This window comes from Polyodon spathula, chromosome 2 (assembly GCF_017654505.1).
Source record: "Polyodon spathula isolate WHYD16114869_AA chromosome 2, ASM1765450v1, whole genome shotgun sequence".
In the NCBI taxonomy this organism is placed as follows: domain Eukaryota; kingdom Metazoa; phylum Chordata; class Actinopteri; order Acipenseriformes; family Polyodontidae; genus Polyodon; species Polyodon spathula.
The window spans coordinates 32,467,090-32,487,674 of NC_054535.1; the positions used below are offsets into that span (position 1 = coordinate 32,467,090).

At 37.2% G+C, this 20,585-nt stretch overlaps 1 protein-coding gene across 2 annotated transcripts in view; it reads right to left on the reverse strand.

The window, feature by feature from the left end:
• Positions 1-705: 705 nt before the first annotated feature.
• LOC121295399 (testican-3-like) overlaps positions 706-20,585 on the reverse strand; it is a 76,249-nt gene continuing 56,369 nt past the window's right edge. For both annotated transcript variants that reach the window (XM_041219974.1, XM_041219966.1), the window contains 5 exons: positions 14,903-15,022; positions 5,351-5,572; positions 4,639-4,701; positions 2,467-2,604; positions 706-2,268 (listed from right to left, as the gene is read on the reverse strand). In XM_041219974.1, coding sequence (XP_041075908.1) covers positions 2,108-2,268; positions 2,467-2,604; positions 4,639-4,701; positions 5,351-5,572; positions 14,903-15,022 — 704 coding nt within the window. In that variant the 3' untranslated portion in view covers positions 706-2,107. The remainder of the gene's footprint in view (positions 2,269-2,466; positions 2,605-4,638; positions 4,702-5,350; positions 5,573-14,902; positions 15,023-20,585) is intronic.

Below are 20,585 nucleotides of genomic sequence, written 5' to 3' on the forward strand. Positions count from 1 at the left end.
GTTTTGTATTGTGATATTAATGTATCATTACACTCCCAGGGCCATATTTCGTACATGGGGTTTACAAATATTTCCACAGTGCTTGTGCAGTAACCACTGCAGTTTGATCCCTAGTGGGGGTGACCCAAGCAAACTTAGGGGTCTGTGATGACTATGACGTTCTGATATCCACCTATAGAACAGCCTAATTTTAGACAGTCCATGGCCGCTAATTCCAAGGAAGCAGAGGTCTTAATAGGATGCTGTGTGGTCCAGTAGTTAACAGGCTCATAATCAGGTCGTCCCCGGTTCAAATCCCAGATGAGCCACTGACTTACTGTGTGACCCTGAGCAAGTCACTTAACCACCTCCTTGTAATTCATATCAGTGTTTTAAAAGACATTTTCTCCTGGTCTTCAAGGTCCACTTCAACCTGCCAGTAGTTGCTACATTTTTTTTTTTTTTTTTTTTAACGATACTGTCTATGGTGGAGCGTAATAAACTGTTTAAAACACAGCGGCAGAGAACAGGGCAGACAAAGACAACAATATTTGGCTAACATAATCTTTATTATTGCAAATTATACATAAACAGTACAAAAATGCATTATGGCCTTTTCATTTTAAAACATAAATATTAGTATTCAAATAAACTGGAATTTATTATGATTTTCTTTGTTAAAAATACAAACAGAAATGGAAAAAGACCATCAATACATTTCAGTAACAGCCAATTATGTAAGGATACACAAGTTGATAAATTCAAACGTGGGCACAAAGCCCAAAGACTTAGGCAGTGGAGTTCCCATGTTTTTACAATCAATTAACATGCTGATAAAAAGAAAACAAATAACTGTGATTAAAGTAATTTCCTATATATAGTTAAATTATAGGAGCTACTGCTACACAACAATTGTATAATAATAACCAACGAGATAATCAATGTAACAATTAAAAATAATAATTTTCTTTATTCCAGCAGCTGTAAGTGTATAAATTAGAACTTCTTTAAACAGAGCGTGTGCTTAGCTACTGTCTAAATTCTAGATTTATTATGCATGCTAATACCTTCCTAATTCTCATCATGAAAGGCATCTTATATTATAGTCTCAAATTATATACCTAGGATAGAATATATATAGATTTTTTTTTAAAACAAAACAAGGGCAACTCTGTTGTTTTTATTGGGTCTAACAATTTATAATTAACATTTCTAAACTAACTGAAAAGTTTATTTACCTTAATCACTTTTATTTTAATATATGCATATTTGTGTTTAAACTCTATAGAAAATATTACTACACAGAATGCCACAGATATGAGGGATACAGGCAAATAAAAATAACACAAGCAATAAACAAACAGTATCATATACTGAAGTAGTAACCTGTTTCATGCTGTTTATTTTAATAACATAACTAATGTATTATACTTCATACTGACTGCAGGGTTGGTCTTCCATTTGAAAAGAGAATGCCTTTCTGTCAGTTGTTTTGATTACATACCAAGTACATGGTGTTTAAAAGTATTACCCATTTCACAATCCTCTTTAAATGCAGGATAGATTACATGAACTTTGATAAGTGTCCTATGACTTCTTCCAAAATACCCTTAAGTGGGTAACCACACAATAATTAAGACTTGAAGGACAATGCATGGTAAACAAAGGATACACATTTTGTATTATGAAGGCATTTGTAAGGCTGATAAAAAGTATTAAGGATGCTTATAGAGCAGGGATGGACTGCGTCAAAAGACGTGAAAGTAATTGCATGCTAAAAAAAACAAACAAAAAAAAAAACAATGAATTCTATTCTGTTTTTGTGTTGCTGTTTCATATGAAGTGTTGTTTTTCATTCTCACCCCTTTTTCTTTTTTCTGAGTCCCAACTCATTTGGCCATCCCGTTTGTTTTCGCAACTTGAAAAAGCACAACCACATGTAAACACTCACACTTTCATAGAAATGAAAAAATGCCTTTGTTGGCATTTCAGTGCCTTTGTTGGAAATACTGGAAGTTAAATTATACATGTTGAGTAGAAGAATCCTTGGGATGTTAGTATGTTAAGTAAGCTGCATGGGATGTCACCTTTGAAACGTGCAATTAGAAGAGTTTATCAAGTGCAAGGACTATGATATGTATCCTCCATCATCATCATCTTCATCATCACCCTCATCTTCATCGTCATCTTCAATTTCATCTTCATCGTTAATCACACCATCCTCACCACCCTCATCATCGGAGAAGTCACGGAAATCACCACTTCCAAAGTCACTGGAGGTCTCCAGCTCTACAGAGAAACACAAGACCCATTTTAAGTTAGTCATGTATTCTGATATACAGGAAACAACATTTTACTTTTTTGTACATATTGTTAACACATGTTCTTATAAGTTGCCTATTTTCACTTCTTTCTATTTTATTAATTAAAATCTACAGAAAGGTGTTTAATGAAAAAATGAATTTTAATGATTGTCTTTATTCATACCACAGTCTGCATCTCCATGTGTTTTGGATCCTGTTACTTCATTTCCATATCTGTCAACACACCAACACTGCCCCACACTTCCATGGCACTGGTTAGGTTTATAATATCCATCCTCATCACAGGATGGGATATACAACCCTAGAAAATAGAATGGTGTGAAATAATTTAAAATACTGCAATGCTAAGTAATAATATATTTTGATTAATTATTTTATATATTCAGTGTTTCTTAAAGCCTTTTTTTAGGTTGAATAGCAGTTCCAAATCTGTCCACAAAAAAAAAAAAAATAATAATAATGCAGGGATGAAAACAAATTGCAATTGATTTAAATGTTAAAAAGGTGACTAACCAAGTTTATTGTATCTGGAGTTGTCTTATTTCTCCAGATAGCACACAAATTAATACCTTTTTTTTTCAAGGCATCATCCCTCAGCCAACCATTTTATGAATATTTAAAGAACTTTAAACAACCTTTTTGAGGCAGAGATTTTTTTTTAAAAAGTGTTTATTATTTTTATTTCCAAAGTCTTGTCAGATGTCTTGGTAATGCTTTATTAAAAAAAAAAAAAAAAAAAAAAAAAAAAAAAAAAAGGTCACAACAAATAAAAAAATAAACAACAAGAAAAAACTATAAGTCCAGACCAAATAAATAAATCGTTTTTCAGAATCGCTGCTCCCAAAAATACAAATCTCACTGACATAGCATTTTATTTCCCAATTCAGGCACTTGGTTCAGCCAGTAAGAGTTTGTTACTATCCTATTTCTCATTTCTACAGGTTTGCCACAGAGTTTCAAACAAATCAGTAACAACCCTAGATATTTGCACTGGGTTAATGTTGTTTAGGCTTGCACATAAATAGGACTGGTATTTCCATTGGTGTTTCCATTTTTATTTTAAATTAATTTCCTTGCCATTTTTTGAAAATTTGCTCCGAAAGTCCAAGGAGTCCTAAGTGTAGTTTTGCTTTTTTGTTGCACATTATTTTACTTTAGGTACCCTGGGGTAATCTGACAGGCATTTTGGATAATTTAACACATTACCTACAGTAACCAAATCCACCACACAAGGAAAGAAATGTCCATATAAACGTCATTACACTGTATTTTACACAGGTACTACCACAGTATGTGCTGCAGGACCCTTCCTAAAAAAAAGTGTCATCGTAAAAGCCATCTTATTTCGCAAATCACTGCATTGCATCCATGAGATCTATGGTGCAGTTTGCCGGTGAAATACCAGTTTCACAGCTAAAAAGGGACTCATAGCATGGAATCAAACACAGACACTGGCGGCTGAAAAGGGGTTAAAGTCTTCTGTTTTTGGTCTGAACCTTATTGAATATTTATGCCTTATGTTTTATGAGAGAGAGAGAGAGAGAGAGAGAGAGAGAGAGAGAGAGAGAGAGAGAGAGAGAGAGAGAGAACCGTTTGTTTATAAATTATCTGTTGGTAGTTGATGGTCAAGAAGCAGGACATTATACTGATTTTTCTTCTTCTCATTCCTACATATGAACATGCAAAAATCTAAGATTTAATTTGTTATGTTTTTATTTGAATAGCACAATTATTATTTTCATGACACATTTGTAATTAATGCGCATATTAAAACAACCATGTTGTTAATTTAAAGTGATATTTACTGCAGAATGAATCTGAGTATGTCATTGGTAAAAACAAGGACAATGAGATTAGATCAAAACAAATATACTAAAAACAGAATAAAATCAATACATGAATACATGAATAGTGATATAAGCCCCGGAAAAATAAATGTCATAGTGTTTAGATTTGATTGCTATGATGTGCTGGTAACTACTTAGCATGTTTGCTATCATTACTGCCATATGTTACTTTAAATATTGTTTTTGTGATTGCAATTTGCAGTGGCTTAAAGAAAAAAAAGTCTTTATTTGGGATACATTATAAATAGCATACCACAGTTTGCAAGACACAGGTGCACATAAGTGTCAAGTGAGGTCATAAAGCATGTTTAATACCATTTAGAAAAGGGTAATAAAAACAAATGCAATATCATTAAAAGAATGCAACATATTTTGTTACCAGAATTTTAGTCAGTCTTTTTTCAGTTATTATTGATTTTACATTCCTCCATCATTGGGTGTATTTATGAGTATAATAAAATCTTTCCAAACATTGATATATGACTCACCTAGGAGTTTCTTCCCTGCTTGCTGCTTCTGAATATTGGTGAGTTCTGTCTGGCATGGAGGGTCTGGAACGACATTCAAAACATTATGTGAAGAGAGATACTCGTGATCAAAAACAGTGAGTACTATGATTGATTCATCTTAGGCCTACAATATAAATTTGGTTACTCTGGGGAATCCCTGTACAGGAATATCTCTCAATGATAAGACATTAGGTTCAAATATGAATAGCAGCTGACACATGCAATTCACAGTATAGACCCAGGCTGCTTTAAAAGACATGTTACATTAATTCAGCTTTAACTGCACTTGAGTTAAAATAAATAAATAAATAAATAAATTAAAAAAGTGCCTGTCATATATTTATCTTTTTCCTAACTTTTCTTTTCTACATGGCATACCAGTGGGGAATATATGTTGACAATTTTGATCAAGACAGATACTGCTAGAATCATTTAATAAAACAAAACCTGTTACAAAATGCCTCCTAAGCAATTCCTTTCCATAAAACTACACGAAACTATATGAGATTAGTACAACATTCCAGTTTTAGAACTTAGATTGCTTAAAACATAATTACTCTTGGATGTGTGGGAGCTATTATTGTACGATTTATGTTCTTATAATGTTATTGCACCAATAAAAGACAAAAAAAAAAAAAAAAAAAAAACAGAAACAGTAACATGAGGTTGAAATAAGGTTGGAGGTACTTGCCTTGCTGCCTCTGAAAGCAGTAACACCATTCATTGTTGGAAATCAAGCCATCTCTGTATGTGTCACAAGAGTTAAAGAATGATTTTGTGCAGTGCTCATTCTTGTCAAGGTAAAGGCTTCCAAGCTCTGACTGATCCAACAGCAGGTCATAGTTTGTGTCCAGTCTGTTAAACATCCATCCAAGAGAGTCCTTACAAATAGGCAAGATGCTTGTATCAAACCCTAAAGCGAAAATAATTGAATAAATACATGATTAGAAATAAAGGATAGTTGGTGAAGAAAGTCTCCAAAGAAAAAATGCCCTTATCATAGTTATTAAAAAAAACAAACAAAAAAAACACAACTTTAAAAAGGCATAACTTTGTATTAAGGGCCTGGGTGTGTATGTGTCTACATTTCCCTAACACAACTTTTATGTTATAACTACCTTTCTCTTCTCTCTTCCAATCTGACTGTAGGGCACTCAGCGATGTGTGTCAATGATCATTATGTGCAGTCATGTTCAGCTTCTCTTAACAGGATTATGAGGTTTTTTTTAATTAATTTTATTTTTTTTAATAGAGGAAACACTAAACCCATAAGGTAAAGAACAATCGTAAAATGTAATTGAAAAAGACTTCCGAGTCAAAACATTTACTATCCTGTTACTAGATGCTTCGCATTGCAACATCTGTGACTAATCTGCAACTGAAAAAGAAAGAAATACACTAAACTTGCCATGTGAGAGGTGTTAATTGTCTTAATGATTTAAGTGGAGGTGGTGTAACGGTCTGACTCTGTTTAGATTAACTGAACACACATTTTGAAATAAAAACATACAAAATACACTACATTATATATATACAACTGTGGGTGCAGCAGTTACATTTATGTAGAAAACATACAATATGAATGAACTAGACAACTGGTACAAATCAACAATGTTCACATTGTTTTATGTGTAATATAATTATTAATTTAGCAGACTCTTATCCAAAGCGACTTACAGACAAGGTGGGGAGCTATGCATCAACAACTGGTGCTGCACAGTCACTTACACTAAGACCTTGGTTTTATGTCTCATCCGAGAGCACAAGGAGGTTACGTGACTTGCTAAGGATCACTCACAGTGACTCGGTGGCTGAGCTGGGATTTGAACCTGGAACCTCCTGGTATCAAGCTGTTTTCTTTAACCACTGGACCACCAAAACACATTTAGAGTCAACATTTGATTGTTTTTTTTTTTTTTTTTTAAATAGTCAGAAGCTTTACATTTGAATGCTTATATTTGAGAATAGTGTGTAACCTACATTTACAGGTCTCATCTCATTTTCTGGTTTTTGAACCTATTTAATTTGTAAAAATGCATGATGGATCAAATCATAAACATTCTAAATTGTTTTCAATTTATATAACATTTCATAGATTAACTTGTGGATTTAAAAGGGATTTATATTTGTGCATATCCAGTTCCCTTTCAATTCGAAGACTATCACCAAAACATTACATATTGAAAGGTATTGAAAGGTTTTTTTCGGCTTTTATCAGAGAAAAAACAACTGTGCTTTACGTCTTTTTGATGATGTTGGACAGGACTGGAGAGGGAAAATTGTAATGTCAGACCTGGTCCGACATAGGACCGCAAACGGTTAATAATGACGGTGCTCTATTATTATGACGGCGCTCTATTGTATGAAAAAGGCCATTTTCATTTATGCAGTTCATTTTATCATTATTAACCTTTTTTTTTGTTTGTTTTTTTTATTTTTGGCAACAGTGTCCAATGTAAAGAATGACCTACTTTGCTTAAACCCTATAAAAACACAACCACTGATCTCTTTATCTTTCTCTTATTTTATGTGCACAATTATTATTTACAATGTATTATTTTACAAAGACACTAACTATGCAAACTTTAACAACATAACATAATATTATATTTTTCAGCTGCTATTCAGTGTAAAAAGTTGTAGTGATTTTCTAGAATGTTAAAACATTAAATAATTAAATATGAACTATGCTTACACCAGCAAGCATAATAAACAATAAACATACAGTAAATAGACACCCTCTAGGTGGCGAGTGGTCAGCAGCACAATACAGCCAAGTGTTGAACACTTTTAGTCAACCAGTGGTAATAGAGTCAAAAAATCTTGGTTGCAAGTCAGTCACTGCATATGAACCTGATCAGACTTGCTATCCTTCAGAAATGTTCACCTAAACCCAGCAGTGTTTCAGATCACAGGATTGAATGATGGAACAACACACCCCAGTAGAAGATCAGTCTGTATTTCACATAAAGTCAAAGGACATCCACAAGGTATTAACCCTTTCAGGACCAAACATTTTTCAGTGGGATGCTCCCCTAGGAGCAGGCGCTTTTGGCTGTAGTTCCTATAAAAAAACCAATACCAGTGATGCGACAGCAAGTGGGAGAAGTACAGCGTGGAAAAGTACAGAGCAGTTTCGAAGCAGAAAGGAGAAATTGCATCTTGAATTGCTTTAATCAGAAAACAGAGGACATTGGGGAAACACAGCCGCGTGTGTTTTTCTGATAACAAACAAGCTGAAACTCGGAGCAGCTGATTCAAATTCAGCGCCGTTTTGAGACACGGGCGAGGGGAGGAGCCGACAGCACAGCAGAACAACGCAGTTAAACGAGGCAGTCTTCCCAGCGACAGCGAGTGGAAGCGACAGCAAGTGGGAGAAGTACAGGCGTGGAAAAGTACAGAGCAGTTTAGAAGCAGAAAGGAGAAATTGCATCTTGAATTGCTTTAATCAGAAAACAGAGGACATTGGGGAAACACAGCCGCGTGTGTTTTTTTCTGATAACAAACAAGCTGAAACTCGGAGCAGCTGATTCAAATTCAGCGCCGTTTTGAGACACGGGCGAGGGGAGGAGCCGACAGCACAGCAGAACAACGCAGTTAAACGAGGCAGTCTTCCCAGCGACAGCGAGTGGAAGCGACAGCAAGTGGGAGAAGTACAGCGTGGAAAAGTACAGAGCAGTTTCGAAGCAGAAAGGAGAAATTGCATCTTGAATTGCTTTAATCAGAAAACAGAGGACATTGGGGAAACACAGCCGCGTGTGTTTTTCTGATAACAAACAAGCTGAAACTCGGAGCAGCTGATTCAAATTCAGCGCCGTTTTGAGACACGGGCGAGGGGAGGAGCCGACAGCACAGCAGAACAACGCAGTTAAACGAGGCAGTCTTCCCAGCGACAGCGAGTGGAAGCGACAGCAAGTGGGAGAAGTACAGCGTGGAAAAGTACAGAGCAGTTTCGAAGCAGAAAGGAGAAATTGCATCTTGAATTGCTTTAATCAGAAAACAGAGGACATTGGGGAAACACAGCCGCGTGTGTTTTTCTGATAACAAACAAGCTGAAACTCGGAGCAGCTGATTCAAATTCAGCGCCGTTTTGAGACACGGGCGAGGGGAGGAGCCGACAGCACAGCAGAACAACGCAGTTAAACGAGGCAGTCTTCCCAGCGACAGCGAGTGGAAGCGACAGCAAGTGGGAGAAGTACAGCGTGGAAAAGTACAGAGCAGTTTCGAAGCAGAAAGGAGAAATTGCATCTTGAATTGCTTTAATCAGAAAACAGAGGACATTGGGGAAACACAGCCGCGTGTGTTTTTCTGATAACAAACAAGCTGAAACTCGGAGCAGCTGATTCAAATTCAGCGCCGTTTTGAGACACGGGCGAGGGGAGGAGCCGACAGCACAGCAGAACAACGCAGTTAAACGAGGCAGTCTTCCCAGCGACAGCGAGTGGAAGCGACAGCGAGTGGGAGAAGTACAGCGTGGAAAAGTACAGAGCAGTTTCGAAGCAGAAAGGAGAAATTGCATCTTGAATTGCTTTAATCAGAAAACAGAGGACATTGGGGAAACACAGCCGCGTGTGTTTTTCTGATAACAAACAAGCTGAAACTCGGAGCAGCTGATTCAAATTCAGCGCCGTTTTGAGACACGGGCGAGGGGAGGAGCCGACAGCACAGCAGAACAACGCAGTTAAACGAGGCAGTCTTCCCAGCGACAGCGAGTGGAAGCGACAGCGAGTGGGAGAAGTACAGCGTGGAAAAGTACAGAGCAGTTTCGAAGCAGAAAGGAGAAATTGCATCTTGAATTGCTTTAATCAGAAAACAGAGGACATTGGGGAAACACAGCCGCGTGTGTTTTTCTGATAACAAACAAGCTGAAACTCGGAGCAGCTGATTCAAATTCAGCGCCGTTTTGAGACACGGGCGAGGGGAGGAGCCGACAGCACAGCAGAACAACGCAGTTAAACGAGGCAGTCTTCCCAGCGACAGCGAGTGGAAGCGACAGCAAGTGGGAGAAGTACAGCGTGGAAAAGTACAGAGCAGTTTCGAAGCAGAAAGGAGAAATTGCATCTTGAATTGCTTTAATCAGAAAACAGAGGACATTGGGGAAACACAGCCGCGTGTGTTTTTTCTGATAACAAACAAGCTGAAACTCGGAGCAGCTGATTCAAATTCAGCGCCGTTTTGAGACACGGGCGAGGGGAGGAGCCGACAGCACAGCAGAACAACGCAGTTAAACGAGGCAGTCTTCCCAGCGACAGCGAGTGGAAGCGACAGCGAGTGGGAGAAGTACAGCGTGGAAAAGTACAGAGCAGTTTCGAAGCAGAAAGGAGAAATTGCATCTTGAATTGCTTTAATCAGAAAACAGAGGACATTGGGGAAACACAGCCGCGTGTGTTTTTCTGATAACAAACAAGCTGAAACTCGGAGCAGCTGATTCAAATTCAGCGCCGTTTTGAGACACGGGCGAGGGGAGGAGCCGACAGCACAGCAGAACAACGCAGTTAAACGAGGCAGTCTTCCCAGCGACAGCGAGTGGAAGCGACAGCGAGTGGGAGAAGTACAGCGTGGAAAAGTACAGAGCAGTTTCGAAGCAGAAAGGAGAAATTGCATCTTGAATTGCTTTAATCAGAAAACAGAGGACATTGGGGAAACACAGCCGCGTGTGTTTTTCTGATAACAAACAAGCTGAAACTCGGAGCAGCTGATTCAAATTCAGCGCCGTTTTGAGACACGGGCGAGGGGAGGAGCCGACAGCACAGCAGAACAACGCAGTTAAACGAGGCAGTCTTCCCAGCGACAGCGAGTGGAAGCGACAGCGAGTGGGAGAAGTACAGCGTGGAAAAGTACAGAGCAGTTTCGAAGCAGAAAGGAGAAATTGCATCTTGAATTGCTTTAATCAGAAAACAGAGGACATTGGGGAAACACAGCCGCGTGTGTTTTTCTGATAACAAACAAGCTGAAACTCGGAGCAGCTGATTCAAATTCAGCGCCGTTTTGAGACACGGGCGAGGGGAGGAGCCGACAGCACAGCAGAACAACGCAGTTAAACGAGGCAGTCTTCCCAGCGACAGCGAGTGGAAGCGACAGCGAGTGGGAGAAGTACAGGCGTGGAAAAGTACAGAGCAGTTTAGAAGCAGTTTGAAAGCAGGTTGACGGCTGCAGAAGAAACTAAACTTCAAAAAAAAAAAAAAAAAAAAACCCTCAACATGGTCTTCAAGCCAGTAATCTGTGACACCTGCTTGATGTGGGAAATCCGAGAAAACCCAGCGGAGCTAAACCAAGTGTGCGTAAAGTGCCGCGCGATCCAGGATTTGCATAAACTAGTAAGCATGCTAGAAATGGAGCTGGAAGAAGTGAGACAGCAACAAGATCTTGAGGAACTGGCACACCCACAATTCATGGAAGTCTGCATCACCCCTAACAGACTGAAAGCCACCAGGGAGATAGAAGGTCAGAACAGCTGGGTTCAGGTAGGCAGAAGCAGGGAAAAAAAGAAACTTCGTCAAACACAACCACCAGAAATCAAAACAACCAACAAATTTGAGTCACTTCAGAATTTTGATGAGCAGAACCAACAACAAGAGAATGAAAGGAACAACATCCAGGACCCTATTGACAGTGGTGACCAGACAGCAAAAAGAAGGGAGGTCATGATTGTTGGGGACTCCATATTGAGAAACACAGCAAGTTCAGTTCGCAGTTTGGACCCCCTTACTACAACAGTGTGCTGCCTTCCGGGAGCCTCGGTCAAGCACATCACTGAAAACGTGGACAGGCTCCTAGAACGAACAGGAGACGACCCGGTAGTAGTCGTCCACATCGGTACAAACAACATTGGAAGAGACAGACCAAAATCCCTGCAAAACAAATTCAGAGAGCTAGGAAGGAAATTAAAAGAGAAAACCAAAACTGTGGTATTTTCTGGTATACTACCCGCACCTTGCAAAGGACCATATGGACAGCTGGAAATAATAAATCAAAACCAATGGTTGAAGACGTGGTGCACACGGGAAGGCTTCACCTATCTTGATCATTGGACCACTTTCTACAACGAGGACTATCTGTATAGACGGGATGGACTGCATTTAAATAACAAGGGAACTAGTCTACTTGGAGAAAAGATCCTCGAGCAGGTTCGGAAGCATTTAAACTAGAAAGGAAGGGGGGAGAAATCAACAAAAAAACAGAAGGGAGACCGCATCAAAACAAGAACAACAACTCAGGTAAGACAACCATTAAATGTGTTTATCTAAATGCTAGAAGTATCAGAAACAAAATTCTAGAACTTGAAGCTACTGCACTAACAGGTAACTATGATGTGATAGGTGTTACAGAAACGTGGTTATCTGAGAGTGATGGGGACGAATATAATATTTGTGGGTATACACTGTATAGGAAAGACAGGCAGGACAGACGAGGAGGAGGGGTAGCGCTATACATAAGAAACAGTCTTGAAGCCCAGGTGTTAAACCTGGACAAAGAAAATAAAACCGAATCAATATGGGTCAGAATAACAGACAAAAATTCAAAAGGCATAATAATAGGAGCATGCTATAGACCGCCAGATTCAGACGGTGAGCACAATAATCTGTTATACAATGACATTAGAAATGTGTGTAGCAAAGGAGAAGCCATACTAATGGGGGATTTCAACTTCCCCCAAATAAAATGGGAAAACCCGGTGGGTAGCGCGAAGGATGAAATAGAAATGGTGGAAATGACAAATGACTGCTTCCTAACACAATTTGTGAAGGCACCCACTAGAGGGGAGGCATGCCTTGATTTAGTCTTTTCAAATAACGAAGATAGAATAACTAAAACAGAGGTCAGAGAACCACTGGCAAACTCAGACCACAACATGGTCTCATTTGAAGTGTTTTTTAAAATCCTCAAAAGTAAAGACTAAAGCTAAGGTTTACAATTTTAGAAAAGCAAACTATGAAGGCATGAAACAGAGACTAACAGAAGTAGATTGGAGTAAAATAGAGAAAACACCCACAGAAGAAGGATGGTTGTTCTTCAAAAATGTAGTACTAGAGGCGCAAAACAATTATATCCCTAAAGTAGACAAATCTAAATGTAAAACTAAATTGCCAAAATGGTTTAATAGATCAATTAAAAAAAATATTCAGCGAAAAAAGGCACTTTACAGAGCATTAAAAAAGGACCAAAAAGAAAGTACACAGAAAGAGTACACAGAACTGCAAATGCAAGTCAAAAAGGAAGTTAGAAAGGCCAAGAGAGAAATAGAAATGAACATTGCTAAGGGAGCTAAAACCAATTCCAAAATGTTTTTCCAATATTACAACAGCAAGAGAACATTCAAAGAGGAGATTAAATGTTTAAGAGATACAAATGGCAAAATCGTAGAGGAAGAAAAAAAAATAGCAAATATGTTAAATGATTACTTTTCACAAGTTTTTACAAAGGAAGATACTGACAACATGCCCCACATGTCATCCAGTTCCTATCCAGTTTTAAATAACTTTAGCATAACTGAGGCAGAAGTGTTAAAGGGACTAGGAGCTCTTAAAATAAACAAATCCCCTGGGCCGGATGAGATCCTCCCAGTAGTACTCAAAGAAATGAAAGAAGTAATTTACAAACCGCTAACCAAGATCATGCAGCAGTCTCTTGACACAGGGGTGGTACCGACAGACTGGAAAATTGCAAACGTAATACCGATCCACAAAAAGGGAAACAAAACTGAACCAGGTAACTACAGACCAGTAAGCCTGACTTCTATTATATGCAAACTTATGGAAACTATAATAAGATCCAAAATGGAAAATTACCTATATGGTAACAGAGTACTGGGAGACAGTCAACATGGTTTTAGGAAAGGGAGATCGTGCCTAACTAACTTGCTTGATTTTTTTGAGGATGCAACATCGATAATGGATAATTGCAAAGCATATGATATGGTTTATTTAGATTTCCAGAAAGCTTTTGACAAAGTCCCGCACAAAAGATTAATTCTCAAACTGAACGCAGTTGGGATTCAAGGAAACACATGTACATGGATTAGGGAGTGGTTAACATGTAGAAAACAGAAAGTACTGATTAGAGGAAAAACCTCAGAATGGAGTGTGGTAACCAGCGGTGTACCACAGGGATCAGTATTAGGTCCTCTGCTATTCCTAATCTACATTAATGATTTAGATTCTGGTATAGTAAGCAAACTTGTTAAATTTGCAGACGACACAAAAGTAGGAGGAGTGGCAAACACTGTTGCAGCAGCAAAGGTCATTCAAAATGATCTAGACAAGATTCAGAACTGGGCAGATACATGGCAAATGACATTTAATAGAGAAAAGTGTAAGGTACTGCACGCAGGAAATAAAAAATGTACATTATAAATATCATATGGGAGATATTGAAATTGGAGAAGGAATCTATGAAAAAGACCTAGGAGTTTTTGTTGACTCAGAAATGTCTTCATCTAGGCAATGTGGGGAAGCTATAAAAAAGGCTAACAAGATGCTCGGATACATTGTGAAAAGTGTTGAATTTAAATCAAGGGAAGTAATGTTAAAACTGTACAATGCACTTGTAAGACCTCATCTTGAATATTGTGTGCAGTTCTGGTCACCTCGCTATAAAAAAGATATTGCTGCTCTAGAAAGAGTGCAAAGAAGAGCGACCAGAATTATTCCGGGCTTAAAAGGCATGTCATATGCAGACAGGCTAAAAGAATTGAATCTGTTCAGTCTTGAACAAAGAAGACTACGTGGCGACCTAATTCAAGCATTCAAAATTCTAAAAGGTATTGACAGTGTGGACGCAAGGGACTTTTTCAGCCTGAAAAAAGAAACAAGGACCAGGGGTCACAAATGGAGTTTAGAAAAAGGGGCATTCAGAACAGAAAATAGGAGACACTTTTTTACACAGAGAATTGTGAGGGTCTGGAATCAACTCCCCAGTCATGTTGTTGAAGCTGACACCCTGGGATCCTTCAAGAAGCTGCTTGATGAGATTTTGGGATCAATAAGCTACTAACAACTAAACGAGCAAGATGGGCCGAATGGCCTCCTCTCGTTTGTAAACTTTCTTATGTTCTTATGTTCTTATGTTGCCGTGGTTACTTTATTCTGCTCTGTACTGCAATCAATGTCCATTTACAATTTCAAAAACGTATGCTGCTAGCTACAACATTATATGAGTATGTCAATAAGGTTTTTTTTTTTTTTTTGTGTGGCACAGTATGTGCTGAGAGCTTTCTTAAAATAAAGACAATGTTGCAACTTACGAGTTCGTTCTGGTCTCTGAATTATTCTGGTTTTCTTGTTCTGGTTTCCATTATCGTGCAGCACCTTGAACCAGTCCCTCAATCTGTTCACCACTTCCCTGAGTTCCACGTCACTGCAAACTGGGAGAAAAATATAGTTATCAACGGTCTATGCAGTTTTCTGAGTATTTGTTTAAAAACAAAAAACAAAAGAAAACAAAGAAAAAAAGCATTTCATTCATTTATTAGTTTTGTAAAACCTTGAAACACCACGAAAGCTTTTCCATAAAACCTTGAGGACGTCTCCGACTCATCGTTTCACTTTTACTTCTGTAAAATAATATGTTAATTAGAAAATTATTTCCTTTTTAGTTTGTACTGTTGCTGTAGGCTTCTACGAATTACATATATTGCCTCTCAAATACTAAGGGAAATGGGGATAATTAATTTTTGCAGGCACTTTGTATGGTGGCATTTTTTCTAGCGCAGAACTTTGCTCCAAAAAATAAATAGAAATTTGAAAAATGATCCTACTCAAAAGTGCTTACTGGGCAATTTGCTATGGGTAGGAAATGTTTTAACTAATGTGCCAAGTAGTTTTCTCATATCAGACACTTATCGGAACATTACTATTAAATTCCCTATAATCTTGATGCAAACCTGTATTAAGTATGGGTATTTTATTAAACCCTAATAACCAAGAATGAAAGTAAAGAAAGTCTGTTATTATTTATTTCGTTTAAAATAATTTTTATTTAAAAAAAAAATGTCATTGCTGCTTTGACTATTAAAACACATTTGTAATCAATCAAGTTGGACCACAAATGTTTGTAAGAATTGTATTTGCTTAATATTTTTACATTATTTTACACCCAGTGTCAGAATCAGACCTGAACTATCAGTCAACAAAGCAGCACAGCTTGTACAAAACTTTATTATAACCTATCATCAATAAACATGGATTACATAATGGAGCATGTCTTCAAACTAAATAGCCCTCAGGTGACAAAAGTTAAAGCGTTGTTGTACCTGAGAGCTAAACCTTATTCTAAGGGCTGTATTGTGGCCAAAGTATGCTTTAAACCTCACATCCTGCTGAGTGTTATTAAGTTGGCAGGGTGTGATAACTCAAATAGAAAAGCACTTTACAACAAAGATTGAAATACAAATCACATTTTTTGTAATCACATTTTCTAATTATTCAAAAGTATATGGCTACAGAGGGAGTGAAGTTAAAACTCTACTGATTTAGAATGACTAGAGGTGATACACAGATGAAGCTTTAATGGGAAGAGACAGACAGAGAAGGTTGAAGAAGGTTAGATGGTAATCATTAAAATATACATGAAATCAGTGCTTCCCACTCCAAGACTTTGCCAAGAAGTATTCCCCTCCAACTCACAGCAATTACCAGTGCAAGATACTTTGGTTATGAAAATCATTGCCAATTAAATTTGGTTGCATTGTGAACATTTACAAAATGTACTTGTGGCCACAGAACACATTTGACTCCCTAAATATGAACAGCAAACATAGACTTAGACAAGTTCATCTTAATTTTAAAAATATTGACCCTCTACAAACATTTACAATTCCTTACTTACATATACAATACATAACTTTATAATATAATATATTACTATGAGGTTTTTAATTCACATTTCTGGATAGCAGTACATTATTATATGTGGTAAAAGAAGATGCAGTATGTTAGATGTTTTTTTCTTAACTTTTTTGTTGTTTATTTTGCTGTTTATTTAATTAACAATTTTCTAACACTACCCTTTTCTTTGTTAAACTCAAATACAGAATGTAACTCTAACCTTGCTCTCTTGTTCAGTTGTAATATGTATGTTCTAAACTAGCCCCATGTTCCATGCTTTAATTCCAAGCTACAGTAATAATAGTTTTGTTTGGACTGTATCATAAGAGAAAACTTCAGCAGTGTTTTTACTTCAGCATAGCAGTATATATATATATATATATATATATATATATATATATATATATATATATATATATATATATATATATACACTGCATGATGAATATAAAAACACTGCTGAAGATCCTACTCAAAATCAGCACTTTTGAGTAGGATCATTTTTCAAATTTCTATTTATTTTTTGGAGCAAAGTTCTGCGCTAGAAAAAATATATATAGGAATGAACAGATAAAGCATTATCACATTGTGATCCTAATTTCAATTATGAAAAGGGGAAGCTTCAAAACTGAAAAAAAAAAAAAAAAAAAAAAAATCAAGACCATTTGTACCACTTAGTAAACCTGACTGGACAAAAATGAAATTGTTTTTTTGTCACAGGTGACCTTTCAATTTATCCAAATTGTGTAAAATGGAAATGCTGTTGTTGTTTATGTCATTAAAATAGGATCCTCACTGGAATTTTTACAAACATTCTTACGCTAAAGAAACTCACATGCACAGTTATATGTTTTGTTTTTTTTTTCTTTCAAATCCATAATAATGATCCTCATTTACAACTTTTTAGATGAACAGAGCTGGGGAACTTTGGGATGTCCTCATTTACATATAAATAGAGCAATATAGCAAACCATCAACAGTGTTAGAGTTTCCGTTTCAACTGACATGTGAAAACCAGGTCTAAACTGATGCAAATTACATGACTGACTATAAATACAGGTCAAACTACCAGAGAAGCAGGCAAACAAAAGAGAGAAAAAAGTGAAATACAATAAATATGGAGAGCATATTGGAATAATGTTATATTTTGTAATGTAATACTTTGCACTGTGATATTTTGTAAAAATTAAGTCGGATAAGGGCGTCTGCTAAGAAATAAATAATAATAATAATAATAATAAATTTATACGACAGCCAGACAAAGAGCGAGGAGGAGAGGTTGCCAAATAAGTCATCTGTCTTTTCTGAGCCTGTCTGACACACAATGTATGCAGCAATTTCGCCTCAACAGACAAACAATCACTGATATCTGCCAACTGCTTCAGGCTGACCTGGAAGGAGGCATGTAGAGAGCACACTGTTTGCTTGCAGCACTAAGGTACGTCCACCAACACAGAATAGGCACCTGTACATAAATCATGACAGAATAAGGGGACTTACTCTGTCAACGGGATCTGTGATGCCAACAACTACATCAAACTGTATGCAAACTACCATTGCTCCGCTCATGACTTGTTTATCATCCTAATTCGTAGGTAGCAGCTGCGTTTCATCAGGATGATAGTCTGAGAGACTGGCTGATAGGGGACAAAGGGTATCCACTGAAGCTGTTCAACCCCACTACCCCTCCCAAACAGAGGTATAGCCGTACCTTTAAATGTGCTCGTACTGTAATTGAGCAAACATTTGGAATTCTCAAAATCTGATCCTGATGTTTGGATGTCTCTGGGGAAACACTACAGTACACTCCTCTGAAGGTTAGCAATATCATCCTGGCTTCTTGTGTTTTACATAACATAGCTCTCTGTAATGGATGTTGAACTTACAGAGGAAATATTACAGGGTTTGAGGGAAGCAGATGCTTAACTTGAAGCCCCAGTGTTGGAACTTCCAGATGCTGCAAGTGCCAGGCAGGCCAGACAAAGCCTTACAGAGAGGGGCTTACATAACTGGTACGCAGGTACACATACGGATCAATAATAATAATAATAATAAAAAAGTGGACTTCTTTATTGTTGTATAAGACACAAATGCGTATCATCAGTATATTTTTTTTTAACAAGAACACATTTATAATAAAGACAGTGACAGTGCTCATGGTTCAGAGGTAAGCTATACATGTCTAACTTAAGAAAACTGACATTTTAAAATGTTTTGCGCTTTTGTCTTCTTCCTTATTTTTTTTTTTGGTTTCAAAATTACTCTCCGTTCGCTATAGCAGATGCACAGGTGCTCTAAAGGGAATGTTGAATCATTACTCACCCCACTGTGCTTTGATTAGCTGGGCACGATTCGCTATTTGATGTGCATTAGCCCATGCAAGAGACCCGACTTCAAAATCACATTTTAGCAGCTGCGCACATATTTGCTAAATGGAGCCCCTTGTGTCAATGATGTGGTCTGTATCACTGAAATGGACATATGTTTTATCAATGTCGCAGTGAAAGAACATCAAAGAATACACTGTTTACTAAATGTAAAGACAACAACTCAACGTGCATTGTCTCCATGCAGCTCCAACTTCAAAGGTCACATGATCTTAATATTGCAGTCATATTAGGACAGAGCTCAATTTCATGGTCAGCAACACATTTAGCATGAAATGTTGATATAATCCGACAAACATGAAGTCACTACCTCAAATGGTTCATGGATTCAAGGCTTTGGCACTGTGGCAGAAGGATCTTTGCAAAAAATTGACAGAAAAAGTTTCAATATTCTTGTAAAAAAAAAAAAAACTTGCACACAAACTACAGTTTCAAAGATGCGGGAACAGTTACTTTGCTTTCTACCGTGCATGACACATCAGTGATATCAAAAAACCTGACATGTGAGAAAAAAACAGCAATTCATACATATATTATAGTTGCATATGTAGCAACATTGATCTGATTATAATATACTTATAGGTGCAAGTTTAGTGACAATGTGCAATATTTTGACAGGGAGAAAACAGGAAAGGAATAGAGGAGCTTTTTTTGCAGGTCAGACTCTTTTAGAATGTTGGCAGCCATATTGGCTGGGCAGGCTGGCAACACAGAGTTCCAAAGCAGGAAGGCAGTGAGAGTTAATAACACAGCAAAACACACAAAATACTACAAAAATGTATATTTTATTAGAAATGTACTATATAAAGATAAGATGACATTAGAGAGCTTTGATTCTTTAAAGTTCTACTCCAGTTATTTTTTGGTGTTCTAATATAAATTAATATTAAAATAAAGGGTACAGAAACCATATTGGCAAAGCACAGATGCTTATTCATATTGCCACAAAATTAATGCCCCATACACAATACTGCATATGATTAATGTCTCAAGAAATACAAAACTATTTTAATAAATTAGATTTTCAAAAAAAAATGTAATCTTATTGCCTGCACACACTTGTCAGAATAAATCACTATCAATCAGGATTATTCATTTTTACAGTACTTGCTACAAAACTCAAACCATTATTTAAATTTGGATCATTCAGTGAAGAGCCAGCTTTTTCCTGTCAATATCTTAATATTAACAATATTATCATAATAGTAACACTGTTTTTTACGTGTCTGCTGAAATAGGCCTACATGTGTTGCACTGAAAGATGACTTAACATAGTACAGGAGCCAGATCCAGATACTGATCAGTTTGGTGTTATCAGGCTATATATCTGTGGTATCAATAGAAAGGTTATCATCCTTTTAATAATGTTTGACCAGCTGTATTCTTACTAAAAAGTTCTACAGTCACCGCCGAGAAAACCACAAAAACAATGATTAACTGCCGCTGGGTCCTTGGCTAATTATAATGGTTGGGCATGAAGCTAGAGTCTGTAGTGTAGAGGTTAGCACGTTTGCCTAGCATGCCAAAGATCAGTGCATTGAAAAAGTTACACACACACACACACACACACAAAAAGTTACACACACACACACACACACACAAAAAGTTACACACACACACACACACACACACACACACACACACAGTAGAATTTCAAATACTCACCGGGTCTCTAATAAGAGTTGGGGCTGCTTGAAAATTTGAACATTAGACG